This window comes from Somniosus microcephalus, unplaced genomic scaffold (assembly GCF_052327205.1).
Source record: "Somniosus microcephalus isolate GS21.2 unplaced genomic scaffold, FLI_Smic_1.0 unresolved_chr9, whole genome shotgun sequence".
NCBI lineage: Eukaryota > Metazoa > Chordata > Chondrichthyes > Squaliformes > Somniosidae > Somniosus > Somniosus microcephalus.
Genome location: NW_028225187.1, coordinates 21944544 through 21972139, shown reverse-complemented (window position 1 = coordinate 21972139; position 27596 = coordinate 21944544). Strand labels below are relative to the sequence as shown.

The 27596-nt window shown below is 47.5% G+C and overlaps 1 protein-coding gene across 1 annotated transcript in view; it reads right to left on the bottom strand.

The window, feature by feature from the left end:
- Window positions 1-27080, bottom strand: part of LOC147084909 (immunoglobulin superfamily member 1-like) — a 29795-nt gene extending 2715 nt beyond the window's left edge. The window contains exons 1-6 of the mRNA XM_085979368.1: window positions 27059-27080; window positions 25744-26049; window positions 17220-17510; window positions 15718-16020; window positions 12666-12962; window positions 2917-3219 (exon numbers count right to left, since the gene is read on the bottom strand). Of these exons, the coding sequence (XP_085835494.1) occupies window positions 2917-3219; window positions 12666-12962; window positions 15718-16020; window positions 17220-17510; window positions 25744-26049; window positions 27059-27080 (1522 nt within the window). The remainder of the gene's footprint in view (window positions 1-2916; window positions 3220-12665; window positions 12963-15717; window positions 16021-17219; window positions 17511-25743; window positions 26050-27058) is intronic.
- Between the last annotated feature and the right edge of the window lie 516 nt (window positions 27081-27596).

The window sequence follows — 27596 nt, the reverse complement described above, 5'->3', positions numbered from 1 at the left end:
CAGAATAAAGGGTCGCCCTTTTAGAGCCGAGATGAGGAGGAATTTCTTCTCTCAGAGGGTCGTGAATCTTTGGAATTCTCTGCCCCAGAGAGCTTTGGAGGCGGAGTCATTGAATATATTTAAGGTGGAGATAGACAGATCTTTGAACGATAAGGTAGTCGAGGGTTATGGGGAGCGGGCAGGGAGGTGGAGTTGAGGCCAAGATCAGATCAGCCCTGATCTCATTGAATGGCGGAGCAGGTTCGAGGGGCCGAATGGCCCACTCCTGCTCCTATTTCTTATGAATGGTTTTGATAGGGTGGACCTGTGGGGGTGTGGGCGAGACCGAAACCAGGGGCCGTCAGTGCAAGACTGACACTCCAGTGCAGCACCAGGGGAGTGCCGCACGGTCGGAGGGGCCGTCTTTCCGACGAGACGCTAAACCTGTTCACAATTTACATTAGCGATTTAGACTTTGGAATCAACAACACAATTTCTAAATTTGCAGATGACACCAAATTGGGGAGGAGATAGTCAATACTGAGGAGGACTGTAACAAATTACAGGAGGAGATTAATAAACGTGCAGAATGGGCAAACAAGTGGCAAGTGAAGTTCAACACAGATAAATGTGAGGTATTACATTTTGGCAGGAAGAATAGGGAGGTCACTTATTACTTGGAGGGTGCGATCTAGGTGGGGTAGAGTAACAAAGGGATCTCGGAGTACAAATGCACAAATCACTAAAAGTTGTGACACAGATTAGCAAGGCTATAAAAAAAAGCACTAGGGTTTATTTCTAGAGGGATAGAATTGAAAAGTAGGGAAGTTATGCTAAACCTGTATCGAACCTTGGTTAGACCACACTTGGAGTACTGCGTACAGTTCTGGTCGCCATATTATAAAAAGGATATTGAGGCACTGGAGAGAGTGCAGAGAAGATTTACAAGGATGATACCAGAAATGCGAGGGTTTACATATCAGGAAAGGATGAACAGGCTGGGTCTCTTTTCTCTTGAAAAAAGGCGGCTGAGGGGTGACCTAATAGAGGTCTTTAAAATCATGAAAGGTTTTGATAGAGTGGATACAGAGAGAATGGCCCAGAAATTTGGGTCGGAGGCTTCCCGCGGGTGCAAGCCCCCCGACCTGCACTTACCTAGCGCGCCGGCCGTTGAGCTGTGGGCCCGCGTGGGATTCTGATCCTGGGCCTCCTCCAACAGCCGGCGCGCAGTACTTGCGTATCCCAGGGGCGCAGTTAGTTCGAAGCGTCCCCTGGGATCACGTGGGCCATGGAGAGCCAATGGTAGCAGGGAATGCTTCATTCGTAAGTTTGACAGGAAGAGCTGTCAAACCTATAAATACTATAAGCCCCAAAACATCACTAAAACTTCAAATAAATTGCAAAAAAAATCACATTTTTAAAATAACGATAAATTACATAAAATAACTGTTTTAAACAATAATTTACATTTTTGAAAAAATTAATTACATTTTCTAACAGGGCTAAAAATAAACTTACCTTTCTTTAAAGTATTTAAAAATAATAAACCTGTGGAAAAAATGTTTTAATTTTACTTAATTCACCACTTACCTTGTTAAAAGCAGGCCCTGCGACTGCTTGTTATAAGCGTAACGGCTGGAGACTTACCCTCCCGGAGAAACCTGTAAAAAAAGTAAGTTCCAGGCGCACGCGCTGCCTCTCCGGCGCACGCGTTCCACCTGCGAACCCCTTCTTTCAAAGGAACGGAAGTGCCGGTTTCCCGCGCATGCGCAGTGCACGCACGAAACCGGCACTTTCGTTGGGCCTACGCGTGAGTACCCCGTGCGTACTCAGACGTGGGGACCCGAATTTCTAATGTTTCCAATTGTGGGGAAGAGCATAAACTAGAGGCCATCAATAGAAGATAGTCACTAATAAATCCAACAGGGAATTCAGGAGAAACTTCTTTACCCAGAGAGTGGTGAGAATGTGGAACTCACTACCACAGGGAGTGGTTGAGGCGAATAGTATCGATGCATTTAAGGGGAGGCTGGACAAGCCTATGAGGGAGAAGGGAATCGAGGGTTACGCTAGGGAGAAGGAGAAGTGCAACGAGACCTGGGTGTCCTTGTGCACCAGTCGCTGAAGGTAAGCATGCAGGTGCAGCAGGCGGTTAAGAAGGCAAATGGTATGTTGGCCTTCGTAGCGAGAGGGTTCGAGTACAGGAACAAGGATGTCTTGCTGCAGTTGTACAGGGCCTTGGTGAGACCACACCTTGAGTATTGTGTGCAGTTTTGGTCGCCTTGTCTGAGGAAGGATGTTCTTGCCATGGAGGGAGTGCAGCGAAGATTCACCAGGCTGATACCTGGGATGGCAGGAATGACATATGAGGAGAGATTGGGTCGATTGGGCTTATACTTGCTGGAGTTTAGAAGAATGAGAGGGGATCTCATTGAAACTTGTAAAATTCTGACAGGACTGGACAGACTAGATGCAGGAAGGATGTTCCCGATGGCCGGGGAGTCCAGAACCAGGGGTCACAGTCTAAGGATAAGGGGTCAGCCATTTAGGACAGAAATGAGGAGGAATTTCTTCACCCAGAGAGTGGGGAACCTGTGGAATTCTCTACCACAGAAGACAGTTGAGGCCAATTCATTAAATATATTCAAGAAGGAGTTGGATATATTTCTTAAGGCTAAAGGGATCAAGGGATATGGGGAGAAGGCAGGGACAGGGTACTGAATTTGGATGATCAGCCATGATCTCATTGAATGGCGGAGCAGGCTCGAGGGGCCGAATGGCCGACTCCTGCTCCTATCTTCTATGTTTCTATAGATTTAGATGAGGAAAGATGGGAAGAGGCTGGAGTGGAGCATAAACAACAGCATGGACTGGTTGGGTCGAACGATCTGATTCTGTGCCTTGTATTGATGTTATATCTATAAACAGCTAGCTCACCTGTCACCGTTACTTGTACCGTGTCGCTGAGCGTCGAGTTTACATAGTTTTCCGATATTTCTGTTGCGTAGCGACAAGTCAAATTGGCGGCCTCCGTGATATTCAGCGTGGAGAGTGTGAAAACGGCGGGCCCGTGGATCCCTTCGCCCCCGCCACGCCTGAAGCAGACTCTCCCGTCGACAGAGAAATAAAATCGGGCCACGGGATAGTAGTCTGGAGCGGTACACTCGGCAAATACGCTTTCCCCTTTGACATACAGGCCGGGCGATCTGTCTAAATAGATTAATGGCTTGGTCGGTCGATCTGTAATAGTAGAAGCAGACACATTTTAGAACGTAAGAAATAGGAGCAGGAGTCGGCCATTCGGCCCTTCGAGCCTGCTCCGCCATTCAATAAGATCATGGCTGATCATCGACCTCAACTATACTTTCCTGCACTATCCTGTTTAGAAGAATGAGAGGGGATCTCATTGAAACTTATAAAACTCTAACAGGACTAGACAGACTAGATGCAGGAAGGATGTTCCCGATGGCGGGGGAGTCCAGAGCCAGGGGTCACAGTCTAAGGATAAGGGGTAAGCCATTTAGGACTGAGATGAGGAGGAATTTCTTCACCCAGAGAGTGGTGAACCTGTGGAATTCTCTACCACAGAAGGCAGTTGAGGCCAATTCATTAAATATATTCAAGAAGGAGTTGGATATATTTCTTAAGGCTAAAGGGATCAAGGGGTATGGGGAGAAAGCAGGGGCAGGGTACTGAGTTCGGATGATCAGCCATGATCTCATTGAATGGCGGAGCGGGCTCGAGGGGCCGAATGGCCTAGTCCTGCTCCTATCTTCTATGTTTCAATCTTTCTATCCCTGGCAAATGGTACGCTGGCCTTCATTACAAGAGGATTTGAGTACAGGCGTAAAGAAGTCTGACTCCAATTATATAAGGCCTTGGTGAGACCACACCTGGAGTACTGTGTACAATTTTGGTCACCTTACCTAAGGAAGGATAAACTTGCCATAGAGGGAGTGCAGCGAAGGTTCACGAGATCGATTCCTGGGATGGCGGGACTGTCGTGTGAGAAGAGATTGAGTAAACTAGGCCTGCATTCTCTTGAATTCAGAAGAATGGGAGGGGATCTCATTGAAGCATACAAAATTATTACAGGGCTTGATAGGGTGGATGCTGGGAGAATGTTTCCCTTCGCTGGGGAGTCTAGAACCAGGGGCCACAGCCTCAGGATAAAGGGTCGGCCATTCAGGACTGAGATGAGAAGAAATTTCTTCACACAGAGGGTGGTGAATCTTTGGAATTCTCTACCCCAGAGGGCTGTGGAGGCTCAGTCATTGGGTATAGTCAAGACAGAAGTCGATAGGTTTCTGACTAGTAAGGACATCAAGGGATATGGCGATAGGGCTGGTGAATGGAGTTGAGGTCTGTTAAGTCTGTGAATTATTTAGTTAATTAAGACACAGACTAATGAGTAACAATAAAAACAGGTCTTTACTGGTTGGAGGTAGGGACTACACTGAATACAAGATTACTGCACAGTGCTTATATACCGGTGTGTTCACCCCCGGTATTACGTCTACAGCAGCCTGAGAAAGTAGTACATCTCTTAAGGTGGAACAGGCTTAAGCTCTCTTAAGGTGGAACAGGTTACATACACAACACTCCTCCCTTCTTAGCTTTATAGTCATCCCCCCCATTTAACATAACGTAATAACATATATACATATATAACTTCATGTTTAACGTAACATATCACAGATTCAGTCTCTGCGGAAAACAGTTCACAGATTCAATCTCTGTGGTGTAGTCGGTTCACGTTACTCATTCAATAGTCCTTTCATGGATTTAACAGCTTGAACTTCCGAACTGATTTGGCTCCGTTCGGAGGGACCACGTGTGTGATCTGGTAGAGGTGATAATGGTTCAGATGGGTCATCTTCTGTTTTTACTTTTCCTTTTCTGCTTCTTGGAGACTCTCTGGGCTCCATTGTCAGCTGCCACAGCTGCCAGCTGCATGCGCAGTTCCTCCTTCTCTTCCTCCTGTTTCCGTCGTAGAGCCAGCTTCTCCCGATGTTCCGTAGACTTTTGGTGCTCCTCCATGATTTCTGCACTTTGGGAGTCGAAGTTACAAGCTGGGCAGGACAGGACATCGTAATATTCGGTGTCGTCCACCAGGTCATGGTAATATTCGATGTCGTCCTGAGCTAGACCAGTGAGAGGGTCGTCTATTTCCTCCATACCCAGCTGGACGTTAGCCAGCTCTTGTTCCAAATCCAGACATCTTTCCTGAAGAGACTTCTTCATGTGTACCTCTGCATCCAGCTTTTTCTGGGCTTTCAGCAAGTCGTTTACTAGTGACCTCATTTGTGATTTTAATACTTCAACTTCCTTTGGAGATTGATTGATCGGACTATGCAATCCCGCTACCGGAGCAGCTGTTTCAGCGGTCTGTTGTTCTACATTGACGTGAGTCAGCGTACTTTTGGCATCCAATGGCTGCTCTGTTGCAGTCGTTTCAGTCTGTGTCGTCACATCAGCCATCTCAATGACTTTTGAGAGCTCCGAACCCTTTTCCTTTGAAGATCGCAGCTCGTGTTCAAGTTTTTCCCATTTCAGAGTCTTGTCCCTCAGCATATGAAGGAGTTGGCTGACCGTTAACTCTTCTGACACCAGATTATGGCACGCACCTTCAGAACCTGAATCAGCTTTGATTCGTTCGGCCTCCTCGCGCAGATGGTTGGTGTGCTCCTGCTCCATTTTCTCCATCAGCTGCTTCTGTTGACTTTCCAGATTCTCCCACTCTGTAACAAAGAACTTTTTTATTTCATTCATCTCTTGCTCAAAACGGCGAATCATTTGTTCTAATTGCTGTTGTAGTTTGAAATGGAGTTGAGTTCGAGCCCAGTGTCCCTCAAAAATGTGCACATCAGTAGACTTGACAGACTCAGAATTCTCTGTTAAACTATGTTGTTGTTGCTCAGTGGAATTCTGTGCTGAAACTTTGTCTTTTGCACATGGGTTGGTCTTACCATCATCAGTTCTAGAGTCTGGGCTGATTATCTGCACCGAGTTCTCACTCTTTATGGCTTTTAGCGAATGCCAGTCCATATTTATGTTTCTAAACCACTCCCGGCCTAATAGTGGTGGACCTCCCTCCGGTAGCACATATAAGTCCATTATTTGACTTCCTTCGCCCTTGTTGGCCACTGCAACCTTTATTGTCCCGATGGGGTACACTCTCTGCCCCGTGTAGGTTGTCAATATAATCTCCGTATCCTGTAGGGGAATATGTTGGAATAACCTTCTGTAATCTTTCTTATTCATGACCGACAATGCCGATCCAGTGTCCAATTCCATTTTTACTTGGACTCCTTCTATCTGAAGAGTAACCCAAATTGTCTGGAGGTCTGCACCCTTATCAACGTTGAGTACCCTTAAGCTAGCCAGTTCAATACTGCTTAAGCCAGCCAGTTCATTACTGCTAGCGTCTGAATCGGACTCCTGTTCGGCCACCTTGTGTACTTTTGCGTATTTTCCTTGCGGTGACTTCTTGTTGCTGGTCTTCTTCCCTGACCTGCATACTCTAGCTATGTGTCCAAGCCTACCACAAGCTCTACATTCTTGGTTTTTAAACCAACACTGGTTCTGATCATGCGTTGTCTTTCCACAACGATAACATTTGCCAGAACTCACACCCAATTTGTGTGCACTGAGCTCCGGTGACCGTAGCTGCATTACTGCCGTGCCTCTCGCTGCGGCTTCGTGTGCTGCTGCCATAGTGACCGCCTTCTCAAGCGTCAGCTCATTCTCCTCGAGCAGTCGCTTTTGTGTATCCTGTTTAAATAAACCACACACAAATTTGTCTCGTAGTGCATCTGTCAGTCCCGTTCCAAACTGGCAATATTTCGCTAATTTACGCAATTCCAGCAAATATTCAGCATTGCTTTCATGCTGTAGCTGCCTTCTGTCGTAAAATTTAAATCATTCCACTAGCATCAGCGGCGTGGGGTTTAGATGATCTTTCAGGACAGTAACAATCTCATCGAACGTCTTATCCGCCGGTTCAGCTGGTGATAACAGGTGTTTCAATTGCCCGTACGTCTTCGCACCCATTAAATTTAATAATGTTAGAGCTTTATCTTGGTCACGAATTTTATTGGCCTTACAATAATTTTTTACTCTTTCAACATATATGGCCCAATCTTCGAGGTCACTATCAAAGGTGCTAATATTCCCGTGTTTAGGCATTGTAGATTTGCAATTTCTCAGATTTTATTTTCTTTAATTGTTATCAAAGATGGCGGCTTCCCGCTCTTGCCGTCGTCCTCCGCCCACAAAATGGCGGTTTTCCCGCGCTTGGCGGTCTTCACCCGTCCCCCGACGCCGTCTCCCTTCAGCCCCCGAGTGCGGCCCTTATCTCCTCCGCGATCGCCCGAGTGCGGCCCTTATCAGCGGATGCGATCGATGGCCCGGCTGCGCCTCGCACTTGAAAGCGGCCCGGCCCTTATCAGTGCTTGCGATCGATGGCCCGGCTGCGCCTCGCACTCCAAAGCCCTTATCTCCCGATCGCGATCGATGGCCCGCGCTGTGCACCGCGGCTGTCGCGCCTTCAATTTCTGCAGCCGCTGCCCTTTCAGCCCGAGTGCGGCCCTTATCGGTGGTTGCGATCGATGGCCCGGCTGCGCCCCTCACTTCAAAGCGGCCCGGCCCTTATCTGCCGATCGCTATCGCCCTGTACCTGTCTTCCCCAGCCCTGTCTTCTACTCCGGTTCACAAGCTGATGGAGGCTTCAGGGTCCTAATGCCTGTCGCTTCCAGTGGGGTGGTGTGGTTTGAAACCTCTCTTCAACCTCCGTGGAATAACTGCCGCAGGGTAAGAACCTGACTCGTCGCCAGTGTTAAGTCTGTGAATTATTTAGTTAATTAAGACACAGACTAATGAGTAACAATAAAAACAGGTCTTTACTGGTTGGAGGTAGGGACTATACTGAATACAAGATTACTGCACAGTGCTTATATACCGGTGTGTTCACCCCCGGTATTACGTCTACAGCAGCCTGAGAAAGTAGTACATCTCTTAAGGTGGAACAGGCTTAAGCTCTCTTAAGGTGGAACAGGTTACATACACAACAAGGTCGATGATCAGCCATGATCTCATTGAATGGCGGAGCAGGCTCGAAGGGCCGAATGGCCTACTCCTGCTCTTATTTCTTACCCTGTCAATCCCCCTCAGAATCTTGTATGTTTCAATGAGATCACCTCTCATTCTTCTAAACTCCAGAGAGTATCGGCCCTGACATGAATCAGTCAGTCATGAAAGACAGACTTATGAAATAATACTGAGCAGCCTGCGGGTGGCGCTGTCCAGGGAGAGTGTAAACACTCGGGCACGGGCCCAGCTTGCGCAGGACATTCTTTAACAGGAACTAGTGAAGGACACTAGACCTCCATGTTGTAAAACAGTTGATTAAAGCTTTGTTTAACGCTTAGACCAAGTGCCTAGTAGTTTTCTTACATCAATCCCCATATCCCTTGATTCCGTTAATATGCAAAAGTCTATCGATCTCTGTCTTGAATATACTCAACGACTGAGCCTCCACAGCCCTCTGGGGTAGAGAATTCCAAAGATTCACCGCCCTCTGAGTGAAGAAATTCCTCCTCATCTCAGTCCTCAATGGCTTACCCCTTATCCTTAGACTGTGACCCCTGGTTCTGGACTCCCCCGCCATCGGGAACATCCTTCCTGCATCTACCCTGTCAAGCCCTGTTAGAATTTTGTATGTTTCAATGAGATCACCTCTCATTCTTCTAAACTCTAGAGAATATAGGCCTAGTCTACTCAATCTCTCCTTATAGGACAATCCCCCCATCCCAGGAATCAGTCTGGTGAACCTTCGTTGCACTCCCTCTATGGCAAGTATATCCTTCCTTAGGTAAGGAGACCAGAACTGTCCACAATACTCCAGGTGTGGTCTCACCAGGGCCCTATATAATTGCAGTAAGACGTCTTCACTCTTATACACAAATCCTCTTGTAATAAAGGCCAACATACCATTTGATTTCCTAATTGCTTGCTGTACCTGCATGTTAACTTTCAGTGATTCATGTACGAGGACACCCAGGTCCCTCTGAACACCAACATTTCCCAATCTCTCGCCATTTAAAAAACACTCTGCTTTTCTATTTTTCCTACCAAAGTGGATAACTTCACATTTCTCCACATTATATTCCATTTGCCATGTTCTTGCCCACTCACTTAACCAGTCTATATCTCCTCGAAGCCTCCTTGCATCCTCCTCATAACTTCCAGTCCCATCCAGCTGTGTGTCTTCGGCAAACTTGGATATATTACATTTGGTCCCCTCATCCAAATCATTGATGCAGTTTGCGAATAGCTGAGGCCCAAGCACTGATCCTTGCGGTACCCCACAAGTTGCAGCCTGCCAACCCGAAAATGACCCGTTTATTCCTACTCTCTGTTTTCTGTCCGTTAACCAATCCTCAGTCCATGCTAGTATATTACCCCCAATCCCATGAGCCCTAATTTTGTTTAGTAACGTCTTGCGTGGCACCTTATCGAATGCCTTCTGAAAATCCAAATACACCACATCTACTGGTTCCCCCTTATCTATCCTGCTTGTTACAACATCAAAAAACTCCAACAGATTCATCAAACACAATGGGCTGGATTTTGTCAATGGGGACATGATGGAGGTGGGACTCCCACTTTTTGGGTTGTAGTCCCGCCTCCATTGACTTGTGGCCAACCAATACTATTTTCCCTTGATTGACCCAGCGGGCTCAGCAGGCCAATTAAGGGACCCCTGGTTACTGGTGACGCAAGCGATTGACATTTCATCTGTTAAGAGCTTTTGACAGATGAAATATCAGCATTTGACAGCTCTGTGAAGCTGTCAAACACTGACAATCTGTCTTCTAACTTGAGGCCTTCTACTCAGACTCAGTTAGAGATCTCTCCAGACCAGAAAGCAGAGGCTGCAGCTTTTGACAGTTCAGCGGCCGTTCTGCTTTCTGTGCCGGTGAGCTGAGGGACTCCCGGGAACTGAAGGAAGGAAGCCTGCTGGAGTAAGTAAAGGTAAGTAAAACTTATTAACACACTTTACACTTACCTCACACACATACCTCTGCACACATGCACCCATCACTCTCCTGCACACCGGACATCTCGACCACTCCAAGCCCTTCATCCCGACGGTCCGCCTCGCTAACTTGGCGTGGTTCAGAGCCGTCGGGAAGCCCACACTTCAGGGCTAAAAATAGGAATTAGGCCAAAAACTGCCTGTTAACTGCCTGTAATTGGCACTAATTGTCGTGTCCGTGTGTAGATAAAGACACTGAAGACAGGAGTTGGTTCATAGGTATTTACTAAGCAAGTCTGGGTTTCTAAACGATATACACAATACACAGGCTTATATAGCCCAAGTGGCAATTACCGGCATTACGCACACCTGGGGCTCTTAAAGGCACATACACCATAATTGCTCTTAAAGGCACATACACCACACTAATCCCCTTCCTGCCTCGTGGAGGCGGCTCCCAACACAGGTCGGGTACCCGCCTCCTGCGACACTGGCACGGAGGCGGGTTGGGGGCGGGATGGGTTCCTGCCCCCTGATTCTGCAATTTTCCCACCACTCCCGCCTCCAAACCCGCCTCCTCGGGGCTTGGAAAAATCGAGCCCAATTTCCCTTTCATAAATCCATGTTGACTCTGCCCAATGCTATTATTATTTTCAAAGTGGTCTGTTACCACATCCTTAGTTATAGATTCTAACATTCTCCCTGCTACCTGATGATCTTAGAACCGGGTTAGGGAAATTTTAGCAGTACTGTATTCTGCCAACTGAGGGGCAGAAATGCAATGACAATGGCCTGCATTGATATAGCGCCTTTAACGTAGTAAAACGTCCTGAGGCGATTCACAGGAGCGATTATCAAACACAATTTGACACCGAGCCTCATAAGGAGATATTAGGACAGGTGACCAAAAGCTGGGTCAAAGAGGTCGCTTTTAAGGAGCGTCTTAAAGGAGGAGAGAGAGGCGGAGAGGTTTAGGGAGGGAATTCCAGAGCTCAGGGCCCCAGGCAGCTGAAGGCGCGGCCCGCCAGTGGCGGAGCGATGGAAATCGGGCATCTTCGCCAGATTCTCAGCCGCGGAGAAGTCAATGCAACCGAATATCGGGCAAGGTGTATAACAGGCCAAGAAGAACTTCAGCTGATACCTGGGATGGCAGGAATGATGTATGAGGAGAGATTGGGTCGATTGGGCTTGTACTCGCTGGAGTTTAGAAGAATGAGAGGGGACCTCATTGAAACTTATATAATTCTAACAGGACTAGACAGACGAGATGCAGGAAGGATGTTCCCGATGGCGGGGGAGTCCAGAACCAGGGGTCACAGTCTAAAGATAAGGGGTAAGCCATTTAGGATAGAGATGAGGAGGAATTTCTTCACCCAGAGAGTGGTGAACCTGTGGAATTCTCTACCACAGAAGGCAGTAGAGGCCAATTCATTAAATATATTCAAGAAGGAGTGGGATATATTTCTTAAGGCTAAAGGGATCAAGGGGTATGGGGAGAAGGCAGGGACAGGGTGTGATGAAATATTCCATTCACCACTGCCTGTGACTGAGATCAGTTTCAGTGTCATTTCCCTTCCCCCAGACCTCATTGTATTGTGTACTGGAATGTGCTGTATTGTATACTGGAATGTGCTGGAATGTGCTGTGTGTAGGGCTCCGCCCATACCTGGCCCCGTTTGTAAGCTAGCTTCAGTCTGGCCTCAGTCTCCAGAAGGAAGACATCTCTCTCTCTTACGTGTTACTTTCTAAGTTAATAAAAGCCTTGTTTTTGTTCTGCTAGCTTCGAGTCTCGGAATTATTGAGGCACATCACAGGGTACTGAATTTGGATGATCAGCCATGATTGCATTGAATGGTGGAGCGGGCTCGAGGGGCTGAATGGCCTACTCCTGCTCCTATCTTCTATGTTTCTATGTTTCAAATTGATGCCATAATACGGGATGGATTGCCGTGAGACTTGCGGGGGTGGGTGGAAGGGGGATGTTGTTTTTTAGCCGTTCACAGGATGTGGGCATCGCTGGCAAGGCCAGCATTTATTGCCCATCCCTAGCTGCCCTCGAGAAGGTGGTGGTGAGCCTCCTTCTTGAACCGCTGCCGTCCGTGTGGTGAAGGTGCTCCCACAGTGCTGTTAGGGAGGGAGTGCCAGGATTTTGACCCAGTGACGATGAAGGATTGGCCGATATATTTCCAAGTCAGGATGGTGTGCGTGACTTGGAGGTGGAACTTGGAGGTGGTGGTGTTCCCACGCGCCTGCTGCCCTTGTCCTTCTAGGTGGAAGAGGTCGCGGGTTTGGGAGGTGCGAGCGGGGCGCTAACGGTTACCGCTGCTGCTAACCTCCCACTGACTTTCGCGGGAGGCATTGGCGGGGCCACGCCTGGGCGCTAGTCGTTTTGCGCCCCATTAGCGCCCTCAATGGGAGGCGCAATGCCACCGAGTTTCTCCCCCTTAGTGACAAGGCTCAAGCCTTGCAGTAATTATGGGTAAGACTAGTTGGTCAATGGGCCGCACTTAAATTTATACATATATTCATATGGTTCTCATCTACTGAGGACCTCTCAATATCAGTCTTTCGCACACCAGATGTCTTAATGTACGAAGGGATCAGAAAACCGTATCATCGACGCCAACCTTTACAGCCGCTCACGAACCTGTCACGATTACTTCCACTTGGCTGGAGTTGAAGAATCTCGATGACCTCCCCATCTGGAATGAACAGGCGTAATGTCCCCCAGCGCCAGTGGTTATATTGGTCAGCTCAAAGGTGGCGTTGCAAGTAGAATTCAAAGCTGTCCTTGAGATAGCGTTGGTCTCTTCACCGAGCTTGTGCAGGAAATAGGTGCAACCCGTGTAGTATTTGGGCGTTGTGCAACTAATTATAACTGCCTCACCCTGGACAAAACGGCCAGAAGGTCTGAGCAAAGAGATAACTGGACTGGGTGGCGTATCTGTAGAAGAACGACAAACCACATGACAGGAAACTTAAATCAATTCAATTTTGTTCGCTCAAATTGCAGCATTATTTCCATGCAGTCACGGTTTTTAAAAGTAGGATAAGGTACAGTGAGAGAGTGCCCCTCTGTTCTGAGTATTAAGATACAGTGATTGAGTGCCCCTCTGTTCTGAGTATTAAGGTACAGTGAGTGACTGCCCCTCTGTTCTGAGTATTAAGGTACAGTGAGTGAGTGCCCCTCTGTTCTGAGTATTAAGGTACAGTGAGTGACTGCCCCTCTGTTCTGAGTATTAAGGTACAGTGAGTGAGTGCCCCTCTGTTATGAGTATTAAGGTACAGTGACTGAGTGCCCCTCTGTTCTGAGTATTAAGGTACAGCGAGTCAGTGCCCCTCTGTTCTGAGTATTAAGATACAGTGATTGAGTGCCCCTCTGTTCTGAGTATTAAGGTACAGTGAGTGACTGCCCCTCTGTTCTGAGTATTAAGGTACAGTGAGTGAGTGCCTCTCTGTTCTGAGTATTAAGGTACAGTGAGTGAGTGCCCCTCTGTTCTGAGTATTAAGGTACAGTGAGTGAGTGCCCCTCTGTTCTGAGCATTAAGGTACAGTGAGTGAGTGCCCCTCTGTTCTGAGTATTAAGGTACAGTGAGTGAGTGCCCCTCTGTTCTGAGTATTAAGGTACAGTGAGTGAGTGCCCCTCTGCTCTGAGTATTAAGGTACAGTGAGTGAGTGCCCCTCTGTTCTGAGTATTAAGGTACAGTGAGTGAGTGCCCCTCTGCTCTGAGTATTAAGGTACAGTGAGTGAGTGCCCCTCTGTTCTGAGTATTAAGGTGCAGTGAGTGAGTGCCCCTCTATAGAGTCAGAGATATACCGCACAGAAAGAGGCCCTTCGGCCCATCCTGTCCGCGCTGGCCATCAAGCCCTGTCTATTCTAATCCCATTTTCCAGCACTTGGTCCCTAGCCTTGTATGCTATGGCGTTTCAAGTGCTCATCTAAATGCTTCTTGAATGTTGTGAGGGTTCCTGCCTCTACCACCCTTTCAGGCAGTGAGTTCCACATTCCAACCACCCTCTGGGTGAAAAAGTTTTTCCTCAAATCCCCTCTAAACCTCCTGTCCCTTACCTTGAAACTATGCTCCCTGGTTATTGACCCCTCTACTAAGGGGAAAGTTCCTTTCTATCTACCCTATCTATGCCCCTCATCATTTGGTACACCTCAATCAGATCCCCCCTCAGCCTTCTCTGCTCTAAGGAAAACAACCCCAGCCTGTCCAATTTCTCCTCATAGCTGAAGCGCTCCAGCCCAGGTAACATCCTGGTGAATCTCCTCTGCACCCTCTCCAATGCAATCACGTCCTTCCTATAGTGTGGCGACCAGAACTGCACACAGTATTCCAGCTGTGGCCTAACTAGCACGTTGTACATAGAAACGTAGAAGATAGGAGCAGGAGTAGGCCATTAGGCCCCTCGAGCCTGCTCCGCCATTTAATAAGATCTTGGCTGATCATCCAAATTCAGTACCCTGTCCCTGCGTTCTCTCCATATCCCTTGATCCCTTTAGCCTTAAGAAATATATCCAACTTCTTCTTGAATATATTTAATGAATTGGCCTCCACTGCCTTCTGTGGTAGAGAATTCCACAGGTTCACCACTCTCTGGGTGAAGAAATTCCTCCTCATCTCTGTCCTAAATGGCTTACCCCTTATCCTTAGACTGTGACCCCTGGTTCTGGACTCCCCCGACCATCGGGAACATCCTTCCTGCATCCAGTCGGTCTAGTCCTGTTAGAATTTTATAAGTTTCAATGAGATCCCCTCTCATTCTTCTAAACTCCAGCGAGTATAATGGGGGAGGGGATGAAAGAACAAAAGGGAAGGTCTGTGATAGGATGGAAGGCAGGAGATGTAAAGAGGTATGAAGAGATATTGAAGGCGAGCGGAGATGGTAATGGGACAGGTTAAGAGACAAAGGATGGCTCTAGATGGAGTGTGAATTGCGCTGGCAGAATGAAAGACAACTGCCATGTGGGAGAGAAGGAAAGACCCAAACAAAAAGTGTGGATAAAAAATATATATATGATAGAGGCCGAGATTATGATCTGAAATTGTTGAACTCTCTGTTGAGTCCTGAAGACTGTAAAGTGCCTAATCGAAAGATGAGGTGCCATTCCTCGAGCTTACGCTGAGCTTCCGTGGAACAATGCAAGAGGCCGAGGATGGTGAGGTGTGAGTGGTAGTGGAGCTGAGTTGCCGATCAGCCGCGAATCTGAGTGGCGGAACAGGCTAGCGGGGAGGGCTGAATGGTCTCCCCGCACGGTGGCATAGTGGTTAGCACTGTTGCCTCACAGCGCCAGGGACCCGGGTTCAAATCCGGCCTCGGGTGACTGTCTGTGTGGAGTTTGCACATTCTCCCCGTGTTTGCGTGGGTTTCCTCCGGGTGCTCCGGTTTCCTCCCACAGTCCAAAGATGTGCGGGATAGGTTGATTGGCCATGATAAAAAAAATTGGCCCTTAGTGTTAGGGGGGATTAAATACGTGGGGTTACGGGATTACGGGGATTGGGCTTGGGTGGGATGGCTGTCGGTGTAGGGACCGGGTGCTAGGGTTTGGATGATCAGCCATGATCTCGTTGAATGGCGGAGCAGGCTCGAAGGGCCGAGTGGCTTACTCCTGCTCCTATCTTCTATGTTTCTATGTTACCCCCGGTTCCTAAGTCACTACGATGCTCCGAATTATTTCGCTGCACCGAACTTACCGGCGTCGCCGACGACCAGAGGCTCGCTGAAAGCGGAGGTGAACGTGCGCCTGCCGACCGGGACGCTGTAGCGGCAAGTGTAATAATCGCTTCGGCCCTCGTCCGCCCCCGGCAGGATGGTGAAGGTGAAGTAGTTAAGCCGGCCGAACGCCAGCTGGGAGTCGAAGCTCTCGTCCTCGCTGTTCCGAAACAGGGAAAACCGGCTGCGGGGAAAAATAACCGGAGCCGTGCACTTGATACGGAGCCTCCCGAGAGACAGAAAAATGGCCGCTTGCAAGGTTATGGATGGTTTCGGCAATCGATCTGCAAAAACAAATGGGTGAAAAGCAAGGTGAGGCGGGTTGACAATGCAGCTATCGCGATTCATACTGTAAGGAGGGAAAAATTCAGTTGGTTTGCGCCTTCCGTTAGCGGCGCTAATAGAAACATCGAAGATAGGAGCAGGAGTAGGCCATTCGGCCCCTCGAGCCTGCTCCGCCATTCAATGAGATCATGGCTGATCATCCAAATTCAGTACCCTGTCCCTGCTTTCTCCCCATATCCCTTGATCCCTTTAGCCTCAAGAAATATATCCAACTCCTTCTTGAATATATTTAATGACTTGGCCTCTACTGCCTTCTGTGGTAGAGAATTCCACAGGTTCACCACTCTCTGGGTGAAGAAATTCCTCCTCATCTCTGTCCTAAATGGCTTACCCCTTATCCTTAGACTGTGACCCCTGGTTCTGGACTCCTCGGCCATTGGGAACATCCTTCCTGCATCTAGTCTGTCTAGTCCTGTTAGAATTTTATAAGTTTCAATGAGATCCCCTCTCATTCTTCTAAACTCCAGCGAGTATAAGCCCAATCGACCCAATCTCTCCTCATATGTCATTCCTGCCATCCCAGGTATCAGCCTGGTGAATCTTCGCTGAACTCCTTCCATGGCAAGAACATCCTTCCTCAGATAAGGCGACCAAAACTGCACACAATACTCAAGGTGTGGTCTCACCAAGGCCCTGTACAACTGCAGCAAGACATCCTTGTTCCTGTACTCGAATCCTCTCGCTACGAAGGCCAACATACCATTTGCCTTCTTAACCGCCTGCTGCACCTGCATGCTTACCTTCAGCGACTGGTGCACAAGGACACCCAGGTCTCGTTGCACTTCCCCTTTTCCCAATCTGTTGCCGTTCAGATAATAATCTGCCTTCCTGTCTTTGCCACCAAAGTGCATAACCTCGCATTTATCCACATTATAGTGCATCTGCCATGCATCTGCCCAATCACCCAAATTGTACTGGAGTCTCTCTGCATATTCCTCACAGCACACACGCCCACCCAGCTTTGTGTCGTCTGCAAACTTGGAGATATTACATCTAGTTCCCTCGTCTAGATCATTAATAGATATATTGTGAATAACTGGGGTCCTAGCACCGATCCCTGCGGTACCCGACTAGTCACTGCCTGCCACACGGAAAAAGACCCCTTTATTCCGGAAGAAAACAGAATGTTGTCTCTTACCCGTCACGGTGATCTGCAAGATGGAACTGACAGTGGAGTTTATAAATCGTCCCGACACTGTAGCCTTGTATTTGCACGTGCAATTGTACACGCCCAGGGCATTGATATTGCTCACGCTGAACCTGGCAGTGGACCATCTCTGGTACTTCACATATCTACGCTGCTCGATGTATAAATAGAATGCGTGGAAATCATAGTAGAAGGTGCCGCTGCACGAAATGGTCATCGTCTCCCCTTGAGCGAACAGAGCAGGCGTGCGGCCTGCTGAAATACGTGGTTTAGGGGCCTCGTCTGAAACAAAGAAACAGACATATGATCGCAAAATAGTGCGGATGCTGGAAATCCAGAATAACAACAGGAAATGCTGGAGATACTCAGCAGGTCAGGCAGCATCGGTGCAGAGAGAAACAGAGTTAACGGCCCAGAAATTCGGGTCGGGGGCTTCCCGCGGGCGCCAGCCCCCTGACCTGCACTGACCTTGCGTGGGATTCCGATCCTGGGCCTCCTCCAGCTGCCGGCGCACAGCGCTCGCGTATCCCAGGGGCGCAGTTAGTTCGAAGCGTCCCCTGGGATCACGTGGGCCATGGAGAGCCAATGGTAGCAGGAAATGCTTCATTCATAAGTTTGACAGGAAGATATGTCAAACCTATAAATATTATAAGTCCCAAAACATCACTAAAACTTCAAATACATTTTTTTTTAATCACATTTTTAAAATAACTATAAATTACACGAAATAACTATTTTAAACAATAATTTAAATTTTTGAAAAAATTAATTACATTTTCTAATGGGGCTAAAAACGAACTTACCTTTCTTTAAAGTATTTTAAAATAATAAACCTGTGGAAAAAATGTTTTAATTTTAATTAATTCACCACTTACCTTGTTACAAGCAGGCCCTGCGACTGCTTTTTAAAAGTGTAACTGCTGGAGACTTACCCTCCCGGAGAAACCTATAAAAAAAACGTAAGTTCGATGCGCACGCGCTGCCTCTCCGGCGCACGCGTTCCACCTCTGAACCCCTTCTTTCAGGGGAACAGAAGTTCCGGTTTCCCGCGCATGCGCAGTGCATGCACGAAACCGGCACTTTCGTTGGGCCTACGGGTGAGTACCCCGTGCGTACTCACGCGTTGGGACCCGAATTTCTGGGCCAACGTTTCAGGTCGATGACCTTTCGTCAGAACTGGAAAAAAAAGCAGGAAATGGAAAGCAAGTTTTGGGGGGCTGGGAAAAAAAGGGGATGAAAGAACAAAAGGGAAGGTCAGAGACAGGATAGAAAGCAGGAGAGATTAAGAGACATTAAGAGATATTCAAGGCGAGCGGAGATGGTAATGGGACAGGTTAAAAAACAAAGGATGGCTCTAGATGGAGTGTGAATTGTGCTGGCAGAATGAAGGACAGCTGAAGGAGGGGAGAAAAAACAAAAAGTGTGGATAAAAAAAAGAAGAAAATGGCCCAGAAATTTGGGTCTCCACAGGTGAGTACGCACGGGGTACTCACCCGTAAGCCCAATGGAAGTGCCGGTTTCTTGCATGCACTGCACATGCGCGGGAAACCGGCACTTCCGTTCCCCTGAACGAAGAGGTTCAGAGGTGGGACACGTGTGCGCGGGGGGTCTGCGCGTGCGCTTTGAACTTACGTTTTTTTTTTACAGGTGTTTCCATGAGGGTAAGTCTTTAGATTTTAGAAATGTGAAAACCAGGCGTAAGGCCTGCATTTTAAAAGGTAAGTGGTCAATTAATTAAAATTAAAACATTTTTTCCACAGGTTTATTATTTTTAAATACTTTAAAGCAAGGTAAGTTTATTTTTAGCCCCATTTGAATATAAAATTATTTTTTTCAAAAATGTATATTATTGTTTAAAATAGTTATTTAATGTAATTTATAGTTTATTTAAAAAGTGTGATGATTTTTAAAAAATTTATTTGAAGGTTTACTACTATTTTGAGGCCGTAGTATTTATAAGTTTTGACAGGTCTTCCTGTCACTACTTATGAATGGGCTTTTCCCTGCGCCGATTGGCTGCCCATGGCCCACGTGATCCCAGGGGACGCATCGCACTAACTACGCCCCTGGGACGCGCAAGCACAGCGCGCTGGCAGTTGGGACAGGCCCCTGAGCAGAATTCCACGGGGCCCTACAGTTCAACTGCCGGCGCGCAAGGTAAGTGCAGGTCGGGGGCTTGCACCCGCGGGAAGCTCCCGACCCAAATTTCTGGGCCATTATTATATATATATATAAGGGCCGAGTTTATGATCTGAAATTGTTGAACTCGCTGTTGAGTCGTGAAGGCTGTAAAGTGCCGAATCGAAAGATGAGGTGCTGTTCCTCGAGTGCGGCATCGGCAGCGGCTGGAGGCGGAGCAGCGCGGCAGAGCGAATACAAGAGGCCCCAGAGGCTCAGGTAGGCCTCAGTGCGGCTTCGGCAGCGGCTGGAGGCGGAGCAGCGCGGCAGAGCGACTACAAGAGGCCCCAGAGGCTCAGGTAGGCCTCAGTGCGGCATCGGCAGCGGCTGGAGGCGGAGCAGCGCGGCAGAGCGACTACAAGAGGCCCCAGAGGCTCAGGTAGGCCTCAGTGCGGCATCGGCAGCGGCTGGAGGCGGAGCAGCGCGGCAGAGCGACTACAAGAGGCCCCAGAGGCTCAGGTAGGCCTCACCAATCTCCAATCTCAGGCAAGGAGAGAGGTAAAAAGTATTCAAGGTGTGACGTCACCACAAAACAGGTAGGTGATTGGTTGGAGTATTTCTCTTGTTTTAAAACTTTAAGTCTGTGGTTTATAGTTTTTAAGGTTGCTGTGGTGTACCAGGGACAGCTTGTAAACCAGGGCCCTTAAATATATCATTTAACTGTAGTGAAATTGGTGGGATTCATTTAATTTTAATTAATTAGTTAAAGGGTAAGTGCAAGTCATCAAAGAGTGCTGTGAGTTTGGGTAAGTGTGAGAGTTCTTTCATTGTTATTTCTCTTTAAATCATTCTTGATAAGATTACTTTAAGCTGTTTAAGTAAAGGGGAAAAGTTAAATATTTGGGATTCTGTTGGTTTAAGAAGAGTAAAACAAGGTTACACTGCAGTCGGAGTAAATTAGCACAGCAGGCAGTGGAAACCAGTTTTCTAACCAATCAGCAAGGGTGGCTCATTTGGCTGTAAACAAACAAACAGTATAAAAAGACCAGTCCTAGTGCGAGCAAGCACTGAGTGCGAGTCATCAAAGAGTGGTGAGTTAGGGTAAGTGGGGTGTTAGGTGCTCTTTTCAAACTTTAACTCTGTGGGTTGTAGTTAATAAGGCCTTTCTGGTGCAGAGTGACTGTTGGTAAACCATTTAACTGGTGTAACTAGAGGGATTGATTTAATTTAAATCCAATTAATTAAAGGGGATACTAGCATCTAAAATCGGGCAGAGGGTGTCCATAACTAACAATAAAAAATTTAATTAATTACATAGAATGGAGCAGGTGATGTGTTACTGTTGCGAGATGTGGGAGCCGGTGAACCCCATTGAGGCTCATGGTGATTACGTCTGTGACAAGTGTCTGCTGCTACAGGAACTCCAGCTCCATGTTGATGAGCTGGAGTCTGAGCTTCAGACACTGTGACACATCAGGGAGGGGGAGAAGTACCTGGACTCTGTGTATCAGGAGGTGGTCACACCTATGAAGTTAAGGAATTCAGATGTAGCCCATGGTCAGGGACAGGACGGTGTGACTACGAGTGAGGCAGGTACGGGGATCCAGGAGGTAGAGCTGGAGGAGCTGCAGCCCTTGCTCTTGTCCAACAGGTTCGAGGTTCTTACTCCCTGTGGGGACAGGAGCAGGGACTGCAGGGAGGATGAGCAACCTGGCCACAGCACCGTGGAATGGGGGGCCATTCAAGAGGGGGGAGTAAATAGAAATGTTGCAGTGGTAGGGGATAGTATTATTAGGGGGATAGATAGAGTTCTCTGCAGCCGAGAGCGAGAGTCCTGAAGGCTGTGTTGCCTACCCGGTGCCAGGGTTAAGGACATCTCCTCTGGGCTGGAAAGAAACTTGCAGTGGGAGGGGGTGGATCCAGTTGTCGTGGTCCATGTTGGTACAAACGACGTAGATAGGACTAGGAAGCCGGTTCTGTTAAAGGAGTATGAGCAGCTAGGGGTCAAATTAAAAAACAGAACCTCAAGGGTAATAATCTCTGGATTATTACCTGAGCCACGAGCGAATTTGGCTAGGACAAATAAAATTAGAGAGTTAAATGCGTGGCTCAAAGACTGGTGTGGGAGAAATGGGTTTTGCTTCCTGGGACACTGGCACCAGTACTGGGGCAGGAGGGAGCTGTTCCATTGGGACAGGCTTCACTTGGCCAGTGCTGGGACTAGAGTCCTGGCGGATCATATAACTAGGGCTGTAGAGAGGGCTTTAAACTAACGAGTGGGGGGGAGGTTCCTAGAGAGCAAATAATAAAAATGACAACAGAGAAGGTCATAGACTTAGGTAGCAGTGGGGAAATTAAAAACCAGAGCGTGTCAGGAAGGGGCAGAAGGTATGGAGTAAAAGGTAAAGTAATAAAAAGGGCAAAAGCAGGAACTAAGTGTCACAAAACATATTTGAAAGTTCTCTATCTGAATGCACGTAGCATTCGTAACAAAATAGACGAGTTAATGGCACAAATAAATACATATGGGTATGATCTTGTGGCCATTACAGAAACATGGCTGCAGGATGACAATGCCTGGGAATTAAACATACCAGGTTATTTAACGATCAGGAAGGACAGGCAGGAAGGAAGGGGAGGTGGGGTGGCTATGTTAATAAAGGAAGGAATCACTGTAATACAGAGAAATGATATTGGGTCAGAAGATCAGGATAATGAAACAGTTTGGGTGGAGGTAAGGAATAATAAGGGGAAAAAAACACTAGTGGGCGTAGTCTATAGGCCTCCGAACAGTTGCAACTCTGTTGGACGGAGTATTAATCAGGAAATAGTTGAGGCTTGTAATAAGGGAGCATCTATAATTATGGGGGATTTTAACTATCATATTAATTGGACAAATCAAATTGGGCAGGGCTGCCTTGAGGATGAGTTCATTGAGTGTATTAGGGATGGGTTTCTTGAGCAGTATGTAACTGAACTGACCAGGGGGCAAGCAACCTTAGATCTGGTCCTGTGTAACGAGACAGGATTAATTAAAAATGTCCTAGTAAAGGATCCCCTTGGAATGAGTGACCATAACATGGTTGAATTCCATATTCAATTAGAGGGTGAGAAGGTTGGATCTCAAACAAGCGTGCTAAGCTTGAATAAAGGAGACTATGAAGGTATGAGAGCGGAATTGAGTAGAGTGGATTGGGAAAATAGATTAAAGGGTAAGACGATACATGATCAGTGGTGTACATTTAAGGATTTATTTTACAACTTCCAAAAAATATTTATTCCACTGAGAAGAAAAGGGTGTAAAAGAAAAGACAGCCATCCGTGGCTAAGTAAAGAAATTAAGGATAGTATTCGACTAAAAACAAGGGCATATAAGGTAGCCAAATCTAGTGGGAGGATAGAGGATTGGGAAAACTTTAAAAGACAGCAAAAAATAACAAAAAGATTGATTAAGAAAGGGGAGATAGATTATGAAAGTAAATTAGCAAAAAATATAAAAACAGATAGTAAGAGTTTTTATAGTTATATAAAAAGAAAAAGGGTGGCTAAAGTAAATGTTGGTCCCTTAGAGGATGAGACCGGGAAATTAATGGTGGGAAATATGGAGATGGCAAAAACACTGAATGAATATTTTGTATCAGTCTTTACAGTCGAAGACACTAAGAATATCCCAACACTGGACAAACAGGGGGCTAAAGGGGTGGAGGAGCTAAACACGATCAAAATCACTAAGGAAGTGGTACTCGGTAAAATAATGGGACTCAAGGCGGATAAATCATCTGGACCTGATGGCTTACATCCTAGGGTCTTGAGGGAAGTGGCGGTAGGGATTGTGGATGCACTGGTAATAATTTTCCAAAACTCCCTGGACTCAGCAAAGGTCCCGGCAGACTGGAAAACTGCTAATGTAACGCCCTTATTTAAAAACGGCAGTAGACAGAAGGCTGGAAACTATAGACTGGTTAGCCTAACATCTGTGCTAGGTAAAATATTGGAGTCCATTATTAAGGAGACAGTAACAGGACATTTGGATAGTCATAATTTAAAAGGACAAAGTCAGCATGGTTTTATGAAGGGGAAGTCATGTTTGACAAATTTGCTGGAGTTCTTTGAGGAAGTGACATATAGGGTGGATAAAGGGGAACCAGTGGACGTAGTGTATTTAGACTTCCAAAAGGCATTTGACAAGGTGCCACACAAAAGATTATTGCTTAAGATAAAAAATCACGGGATTGGGGGTAATATTCTGGCATGGATAGAGGATTGGCTATCTAACAGAAGGCAGAGAGTTGGGATAAATGGTTCATTCTCAGACTGGCAATCAGTAACTAGTGGTGTTCCGCAGGGGTCAGTGCTGGGTCCCCAACTCTTTACAATCTATATTAACGATTTGGAGGAGGGGACCGAGTGTAACATATCAAAGTTTGCAGATGATACTAAGATGGGAGGGAAAGTAATGAGTGAGGAGGACATAAAAAACCTGCAAGGGGACATAGACAGGCTAAGTAAGTGGGCAGAGATTTGGCAGGTGGAATACAATACTGGAAAGTGTGAGGTTATGCACTTTGGCAGGAAAAATCGTAGAGCAAGTTATTAGCTTAATGGCAAGAAACTGGAAAGTACTGAAGTACAAAGGGATCTGGGGGTCCTGGTGCACGAAACTCAAAAGGTTAGTATGCAGGTGCAGCAAGTGATTAAGAAGGCTTTCATTGCTAGGGGGATAGAATATAAAAATAGGGAGGTATTGCTTCAGTTGTACAAGGTATTGGTGAGACCGCACCTGGAATACTGCATACAGTTTTGGTGTCCATACTTAAGAAAAGACATACTTGCTCTCGAGTCAGTACAAAGAAGGTTCACTCGGTTAATCCCGGGGATGAGGGGATGGACATATGAGGAGAGGTTGAGTAGATTGGGACTCTACTCATTGGAGTTCAGAAGAATGAGAGGCGATCTTATTGAAACATATAAGATTGTGAAGGGGTTGGAGCGGGTGGATGTGGGGAAGATGTTCCCGATGATGGGTGAAACTAGAACTAGGGGGCATAGTCTTAGAATAAGGGGCTGCTCTTTCAAAACTGAGATGAGGAGGAACTACTTCACTCAGAGGGTGGTAGGTCCATGGAATATGCTGCCCCAAAAAGCTGTAGAAGCTGCATCATTACATAAATTTAAAACAGAAATAGACAGTTTCCTAGAAGTAAAGGGAATTAAGGGTTACGGGGAGCGGGCAGGAATTTGGACATGAGTCTAGGTTCGGATTGGACATGACCCTGTGGGTAGCGGAGCGGGCCCAGGGGCCGTGTAGCCTGATCCTGCTCCTATTTCATGTGTCTAATTCTGTTAGATTCAGGAGATGGTTCTGTGATAGTGGATTGGCGGTTAGGATCAGATCAGCCATGATCTTATTGAATGGCGGAGCAGGCTCAAGGGGCCGATTGGCCTACTCCTGCTCATATTTCTTATGTTCTTATGTTCTTATGTTTACGCTGAGCTTCCATGGAACAATGTGAGAGGCCGAGGACAGTGAGGTCTGAGTGGGAATGGAGTGGAGAATTAAAGTGACAGGCGACCGGAAGCTCGGGGTCACCCCTTACGGACTGAACGGAAGTGTTCCGCAGAGCGGTCGCCCAATCTGTGGTTTGGTCGCCCCAGTGTAGAGGAGACCGCATCGAGAGTGGCAATTAAAGAAACACACAGCCCCGGGGAGCAACGAAATGGCACAATTCTCAAGGGGGATGCAGGAACAGAGAGACCTGGGGGGCTGTATGTGCACAAATGGTTGAAGGTTGGCAGGGCAGGGACACGATGGGACCATGGGCTTTATTAATACAGGAATAGAGTGCAAAAGTTATGCTAAACCCTTTGTAAATCACTGGTTAGGCCCCAGCTGGAGTATTGTGTTCGATTCTGGGGTGATTGACCAGAATGGGACCAAAGATGAGGGACTTCAGTGATGTGGAGAGACTGGAGAAGCAGGGGTTGTTCTCCTTAGAGCAGAGAAGGTTAAGGGGAGATTGACCAGAATGGTACCAGGGATGGGAAACTTCAGTGACGTGGAGAGACTGGAGAAGCTGGGATTGTTCTCCTTAGAGCAGAGAAGGTTAAGGAGGAGATTGACCAGAATGGTACCGGGGATGAGAGACCTCAGTGATGTGGAGACTGGAGAAGCTGGGGTTGTTCTCCTTAGAGCAGAGAAGGTTAAGGAGGAGATTAACCAGGATGGTACCGGGGATGAGGGACTTCAATGACGTGGATAGACTGGAGAAGCTGGGATTGTTCTCCTTAGAGCAGAGAAGGTTAAGGGGAGATTGACCAGAATGGGACCAGGGATGAGGGACCTCAGTGATGTGGAGGGACACGAGGATCCGCCCGCCACCAAACCCCATCTCCTCACCGCTGACGGTTATCTGCACGCTCCCGCTGGCGGTCGAGTTGTGGGCCCTCCCGTCTCGTCGTAACTGGTACATGCAGGTGTAATTTCCGTGGTGGGAGCTGTTCAAGCCGGACAGGCGGAAGGTGGCACTGTCGCGCCGTCCTTGCAAACCGTTGACTGCGACGATCTTCTCCCCGCCGATCTTCTGCAGATAAAAGGTGCTGTTCCTGTTGTAGCTGTAGGTGCTGCACTTAACGTTGATGGATTGACCGGTGACAAATAGACTGTTCCCCCTGGACACAGTGATCCTCGGACTGGCTGGGCGATCTAGAACATAGAAACACAGAAGATAGGAGCAGGAGTCGGCCATTCGGCCCCTCAAGCCCGCTCCGCCATTCAATGAGATCATGGCTGATAATCAAATTCAGTACCCTGTCCCTGCTTTCTCCCCATATCCCTTTAGCCTCAAGAAATATATCTAACCCCTTCTTGAATATATTTAATGAATTGGCCTCAACTGCCTTCTGTGGTAGAGAATTCCACAGGTTCACCACTCTCTGGGTGAAGAAATTCCTCCTCATCTCAGTCCTAAATGGCTCACCCCTTATCCTTAGACTGTGACCCCTGGTTCTGGATTCCTCGGCCATCAGGAACATCCTTCATGTATCTCATCTGTCTAGTCCCGTTAGAATTTTCTAAGTTTCAATGAGATCCCCCTCTCATTCTTCTAAACTCTAGCGAATATAAGCCCATGCGAACCAATCTCTCCTCATACAGGAAACTCTGTGATACCCGGCACTGACGGGACCGGCGTGTTGCCGATCTATCAAAACTGCCGGACATACAAAGTTAATGTTAAAGCATACAGAGGTTTTCATCTCCGTATCTGACAACAAACACTGTTGCTTAGCAACAGCTTCTAAAGAGTCAGCTGCAGCTGCAAGCGTCTCTAGCTGAAGCTGTTGCTATAGCTACAGACCTTGCAGTGCCTGACTGGGGAAAAAAAAAAGAACGAGAACTGAAAAAACTTATAGAAAACGGCTCCTGATTTTTGCCGTTAGATCGAGTATTCCGGACATACAACCTCCGGATAAACCAAAGTTTCCTGTACGTCACTCCTGCCATCTCAGGTATCAGTCTGATCTGTAGAATCTTCGCTGCACTCCCCCCATGGCAAGAACATCCTTCCTCAGATAAGGCGACCAAAATTGCACACAATACTCAAGGTGTGGTCTCACCAAGGCCCTGTACCAACGGCCTACTCCTGCTCCTAGCTTCTATGTTTCAATACTCTTAGCTGAGGCCTAACTCTAGAATGGGGGACCACATGGCCTACTTCTGCTGCTAGTTCTTACCATCTTATCTTATCTTACGAGGTCTTTTCTCACCTGAACATTCAGCGGAAACATCGCACCTGCCATACTGCCGCCAGGGTGAACCTAACCGGCAGAGCCACAGGGCGGTCTCTGAGCCATCGCAGTGGACCTCGGGAGTGATCACTGGCCCGTACCCTTGATCGTAGCGGGCGTTGCGGAGCGCGGACCGGGCAAAGCCGCAACCCAGCTGCCTGCAGACCACCTCCGCGTCCGCCATCAGCCACTGCCACTTGCAGAAGCTGGTCCACTGCTGGCTGTAGTAGATCTCCAGCCTTCCGGAGCATGGATTCGGCCCTCCGACCAGCCGTAGTTTCAGATCATCTGAAACAGAACAAGATAGAATGGAATCAAAGAAGGGTTACAGCACAGCAGGAGGCCATTCGGCCCGACCAGCCCATGCCCATCACAAAAGGTAAATCGTGCTTGACTAATCTACTGGAATTTTTTGAGGATGTAACTGGTAGAATAGATAAGGGAGAACCAGTAGATGTGGTGTAT